The following is a 6,000-nucleotide window of genomic DNA, read 5'->3' as shown; positions in this document are numbered from 1 at the left end:
ACATAAGGTAAACACTGTATAAAAGCACTGCCCATTAGTCAAAATAAGCTACTCTAATTTAAATTCTAGGTTTCATTCACTGCAAATACATACAGACATCTGAATACACAAATACATGTGTAACATTGTTTTTCTTTTTCTTGAGTTTTTGTTTGTAAGGCATTGTTTGCAGCATTTTTTTTAATTCTATGGAATGTGCCACTAGTCATAGATTTTTTTTCTGTCATTAGGTTTTTTTCTGTCATTAGGTCTTTTTCTGTGATTGGTTGTCTGTTAAACTCTTGCCAGGGACTTGTTTGCGTTGTTTGCGATGATCTCCATCCTCTGAAGGTGGGTTCTCACTGCTCTCCGGATCTGCTCCCATGCGTGAGAACTATATTTCTTAAACACAAGAGGAACATCGTTAGCTGTGTATCACTGACTTTACATTTTATATGGAAGAAAATAATTCCTTTTACTCTTTACTAAGTAACATTAACATTGCAGAATCACAACTACAATATGCCTCATAAAGGCACTAAGAAAAATAAAGCTGATGACAGAAATCAGTCAACTAATTGAAGAGTATAAAATCACATACAAACAATGGAATAAGCTGTGATATCATATTATACAATCAAACTTACTTCTTTCTTTAAACTCTTCTTTAAAATCCTGAAATGCCTTATTATCTTTTTCTCATATGACTCCATATGTGACAGCTTTTGGTATTGGGCCACCTGATAAAAAGCAAACAAAATATAAACAATGCGGGAAAAAAACATAAATGACAAAATAGATGTAACAAAAAAATTGACATTTCATATAATGCATTTATTTAAATGTGCTTATTAATTTAGCCTTTTCTTCTGAACATCAACATTTTTATGATTAATGTCATATAACAGTTTTGAGGTTAAAAGATTGAGAGGAATCATTCAATCTAAATTCATGGTCTTTTACTATTATGACAATCCTTTTAATTAAATTATAGGATTATACGCAATTCATATGGAATTCTGATATTTCTCCTAAGCACAAAAACTTTCAGACAAGACTTACACATTCTTTGAGCTCAGATGACTGCCTGTGCAGGTCTTTTAGGAAATATTCCACTAGTTTCCATTGCTCTGGATTCATGTGTTCTTTGGCATCCATGAGGTTGATGATCTGATCTAAGGTCAAGACAAGAAACCTCACCTGGTCCTCCACCTGTAAGCAGATATAATGCTGTGTAGGTAACTGGTCCCATATAAACAGCGTTGTCATGTATTCATGTTTTGTAAGATTTCACATCATGAAATCCTGATATCACTTTCCCCGTTTATTTTGATAGCATATGTTTTATTTATGGAATGAAATGTTTGCCCTCTGTATTCAATCACAGAGAAAAGTTTACAAACCTTAGCATCTCCTATCAAGTTGTACAGGTGTCCTGGAACCCGCACCTTAACAGCCCCAGGATGTCCACCCTGTAAGACAGAGTACAACTTGTAATTTCTGATATGTTTCATAGCTGTACATTCATATACATATAAAAAACATAATTAAGACTTTTTACATAAACCTAAAAAAAAAAAAACTTCAATTGACTTTTTTATATATAAAATTCATTAATATCATTGATTCATCTTTGTCAATCAACCACATTGAATGAATTACTATTGATTAAATCTCTGAAAGTTAGTGTGACAAAAATAAATGGAGAGAAGCAAAGATGTTGTAACATAATGAAGGAAACACTTTTACTGTGTTTTTTTTTTTTAATGTTGGACGAATCAGATTAAACTGACAGCATTCCTCAATATGTTAAAACACGTTTAGTGCAGTTTTCCAGATAGTCGTGAATCATTCTGTAAGGGTTTACATTAACAACTAGACATTACTAAGACAAAAACAAGACATAGCCTAGTCGAGAGCTTTAAGGACCTTGTAGAAAAGGGCTGTGGTTGTATTGCGCAGAGGTCTAATGTCTTCTGATGAACATTCACAAATAAATCATGAAGCTTTTAAAGCGTAGGCTACTTACCATTTTCTCAAGCAGTGTCAGAGAATCGGCGCTCACCATCCTGTATCTGCCGAGCCATCTGCAAGCGGAGCATTGACTCAGAGTTACAAATATCACACAAATATATGTCCACATTTGAGTTTGTTTCATCTTTGTATACGTGCACTAGCTTTCTACTGTGTCGCTCGAGGGAATGATGCAGGGACATGGTGGAGTTTGCTGGATTTTATTCGGGAGTATATGGAAAGGGAAAACGCAGTGTGCAGGTCTGTACTATCCGGCTTACTTTCACTTTCTAGCTGTAGTTAATGTCCATAGACTACTATACAACATATCTCATCTGGTCTGCTATGAATAACAAAAACACTTTTAAAACCAATATATATAGGCTATATTTTTTTACTTAGAAAAGAAGTGAAAAGCATACATATTTATATTTAATCTTTAATCGTCTTTAGCTCACTTGACACCAGCACACAAGCTTTCGTCTAAAACACAAATGAATGCTATTAACATCTTCAATATAAGTTACAGCAATCCCCAAATAAAGCAATTTCTCAAAATAATTACCTGATTCCAAAGTATTTCAAGGTCGCTGACGTTTCCAAACGAGAAGGGGTTTATACCTGCGGGATGTGTACAGAAGAACACTTTCTGTTTGAGACGTAATGCGTTACGCTTTGTTAACGCCACGTGATGACGCAACCTCCTACAATCGCTCTCATTGGACTTCACCGCACTTTCTCTTTGCGCAATGAAATGCAAGTTCTCATCTTTTGTCACTACACAAGAAAAATGGGCTAACATTGACTGTCAGTTTATCAAAATATTTCACTTCCAAGCATTTTCTTCTATATTTGTTTTTACACAATAACACACATACTGGCAAAAATTTTTTTTAAATAAAAAGTATAACCTGAATGCACTGTAAGGCTTTGAATAAAAGGGTCTGCTAAATGCATGATTGTAAAATAATAGTAATAATAATAATAAATAAAAACTATTATTAAAATATTTAAAATATTTCTAAATATTTAAAAATATTTATTATTATTATTTTTATAACTTAATTATTATTATTAGGCCTATTGTTGTTCTTGAATATTTGATAGCATTGTCTTATAGAAAATAATATATTATAAAAAAAATGAATCCAGGTTAAGCCATTTATAAAGCAATGTTTGGCTAATTTAAAAAAAAAAGTTATTATCAGAAAACAGTAATTTCGAAAACAGTGTTTCAAAAACAGCTTGTATCTAAATGACACTAAAATTGTATAAAGACAAGAAAAATGAATAAAATATAAATCATTGATAAAACAATCAGTAGGCGTGCAAATTTTAACAAATAAAGATAAAACAAGACTTTCACTCACATATATAGAAACTAGCTTCAAGTTCAGTGTATTTCTAGGTATTCCGCTGTGGTTTTCTCTGATTCGTTATTGCTGGCTGCGAAGTTGATGACTTGTTTTTAGAATTGTTAGAACTGTTTGTTTGAATCCCTCTTTTTTCAGTATAAAATAAAAAAAAACATCTTTAAGCAATCTACATCCTACTCACCAGGGCTTAATTTGTGCCTGAACAAGCCGGATCCAGATCCGGCACCTCCAAAATCCGATCCGGCACCTCATTTTGGCGGATCCCCCTCCTCCAGGGGCGGCGTTTCAGTGTGACAGATAGAGATATGTGCCGTGAAAAACTATCCAAAATTCATATCTCTATTATAATTCATTATTATTATTTTAAATCACAGGGTTTTAGAAATATTTAACCAATGATAAAGGAGCTTGTAAAACTTCGTAACGCCATTGGATCCTCAGAGCACTCAGAGCGCGCACACAGCTTGGAGGAGACAGATCTCCGCTTATTTGCCAAAGCAAGGATAAACAAATAACTTTGAATAGTACAGCATCTCTTTACTCAAACACCATGTCTGTAAAGGCTATTGTTTTTGTGTGTTTGAAGACTGGAGAAGTAGTTTTTTTGCCATCTAGCCAATATACTTTTGTACGTTTAAAATATCCTGCACATAAGTGCTTAATCGTTTATATCATGAGATTTTGGCCAAGTGTATTATACAGAAAAAAAAAACTTAAACCTTATATCCTAACCTGTAAAAGGTGATAATGGCATATAATGTGCTGCACTTTCCTCAGATGCGGACAAAACACAGATCTCCTCATTCGCCGGCCAAATACCATGTTAACTCAATTTTAGCTTCAGAATCAGAAATCAGAATCAGAAATAGCTTTATTGCCAAGTATGCTTGCGCATACAAGGAATTTGTTTTAGTGACATAAGCTTCCAGTAAACAGAGACAACAACACACAGACAAAAAAAAAAAAAAAATTTACAGGAGATTTACAAATTGGCAAATAAATAAGTGTATAAACAATTGTGCTATAAATGATAATGGAATAGGATTGAGTGAGATGCAGGAATGTTCTAGGATGGAGGGGTAACAAATAAATATAAGGATATTGCACATTTTTGCATAAGTTTAAGTGGGAAACATTTAACTGTTCATGAGGTAGATTGCCTGGGGGAAGAAACTATTCTTGTGCCTTGCTGTTCTTGTATTTGCGGCTCTGAGGCGCCGGCCAGATGGCAAAAGTTCAAAGATGGGGTGACTTGGATGTGAGGGATCCAGAGTGATTTTCTGAGTCCTTTTCCTCACTCTGGATGTGTACAGTTCTTGGAGGATGGGCAGGGGAGCACCAATAATCCTTTCAGCAGTCCGAACAGTTCTCTGTAGTCTTCTGATATCTGATTTTGTAGCTGAACCAAACCAGACAGTAATTGAAGTACACAGGACTGACTCAATGACGGCTGAGTAGAACTGTTTCAGCAGCTCCTGTGGCAGGTTAAACTTCCTCAGCTGGCGAAGGAAGTACAACCTTTGTTGGGCTTTTTTCACAATGGAGCCAATGTGATTGTCCCACTTCAGGTCCTGAGAGATGGTGGTTCCCAGGAATCTGAATGACTCCACTGCAGTCACAGTGCTGTTCATGATGGTGAGTGGGGAAAGTGCAGGGGGGTTTCTCCTAAAGTCCACAGTCATCTCCACTGTTTTGAGCGTGTTCAGCTCCAGGTTGTTAAGACTGCACCAGACAGCCAGCTGCTCAACCTCCTGTCTGTAAGCAGACTCGTCACCGTCCTGGATGAGGCCGATGACTGTAGTGTCGTCTGCAAACTTCAGGAGCTTGACAGAGGGGTCTTTAGAGGTGCAGTCGTTGGTGTACAGGGAGAAGAGCAGAGGGGAGAGAACACATCCCTGAGGGGCACCAGTGTTGGTGGAGCAGCTGTTTGACATGAATTTCCCCAGTCTCACTAACTGTTGCCTATCTGTCAGAAAGCTGGTGATCCACTGACAGATAGAGCTAGGAACAGAGAGCTGGGTCAGTTTGGTCTGGAGGGTTGTTGGGATGATGGTGTTGAAAGCCGAACTAAAGTCCACAAACAGGATCCTCACATAAGTCCCTGTTTTGTCCAGATGTTGCAGGATGAAGTGCAATGCCATGTTGATTGCATCATCCACGGACCTGTTTGCTCGGTACGCAAACTGCAGGGGGTCTAGTAAGGGTCCAGTGATGTCCTTCAGATAAGCCAGAACCAGTTTTTCAAACGACTTCATGACGACAGACGTTAGAGCCACAGGTCTGTAGTCGTTAAGTCCTGTTATCTTGGGTTTCTTTGGAATGGGGATTATGGTTGAGCGTTTGAAGCAGGAAGGCACTTCACACAACTCCAGAGATCTGTTGAAGATCTGTGAAAAGATGGGGGCCAGCTGGTCAGCACAGGTTTTCAGACAGGCTGGTGTAACGCCATCTGGGCCTGGTGCTTTTCTTCTTTTGTTTTTCTTGAAGACCTGGCGCACATCATCTTCACAGATTTGAATTGCAGGAGGTATGGAGAGGGGGATTGCAGGAGGTGTTAATGGTTGTGCAGGGAGATGGTCAGAGTGGGTGTTGGGGGTTTCAAATCTACTATAAAACTCATTCAGGTCGTTAG

At 37.2% G+C, this 6,000-nt stretch overlaps 1 protein-coding gene across 2 annotated transcripts; it reads right to left on the bottom strand.

Moving 5' to 3' along the window:
- Positions 1–238: 238 nt before the first annotated feature.
- LOC132148556 (interferon a3-like) lies at positions 239–2,666 on the bottom strand. 2 transcript variants are annotated; one of them, XM_059557248.1, is made up of 6 exons: positions 2,558–2,666; positions 2,009–2,066; positions 1,383–1,451; positions 1,042–1,191; positions 627–719; positions 239–381 (listed from the first exon to the last, which is right to left on the bottom strand). In XM_059557248.1, the coding sequence occupies exons 2-6, from the start codon at positions 2,045–2,047 to the stop codon at positions 274–276; spliced, it is 459 nt and encodes a 152-aa protein (XP_059413231.1). In that variant the 5' UTR covers positions 2,048–2,066; positions 2,558–2,666; the 3' UTR covers positions 239–273. The 2 variants fall into 2 exon arrangements, with proteins under 2 accessions (XP_059413231.1, XP_059413230.1); XM_059557247.1 differs by having other exon boundaries at positions 2,009–2,644.
- Between the last annotated feature and the right edge of the window lie 3,334 nt (positions 2,667–6,000).

Source organism: Carassius carassius, chromosome 9 (genome assembly GCF_963082965.1).
Source record: "Carassius carassius chromosome 9, fCarCar2.1, whole genome shotgun sequence".
In the NCBI taxonomy this organism is placed as follows: Eukaryota; Metazoa; Chordata; class Actinopteri; order Cypriniformes; family Cyprinidae; genus Carassius; species Carassius carassius.
Note: the sequence above shows the minus strand (reverse complement) of the source record. Positions and strands in the feature narration are given on the sequence as shown.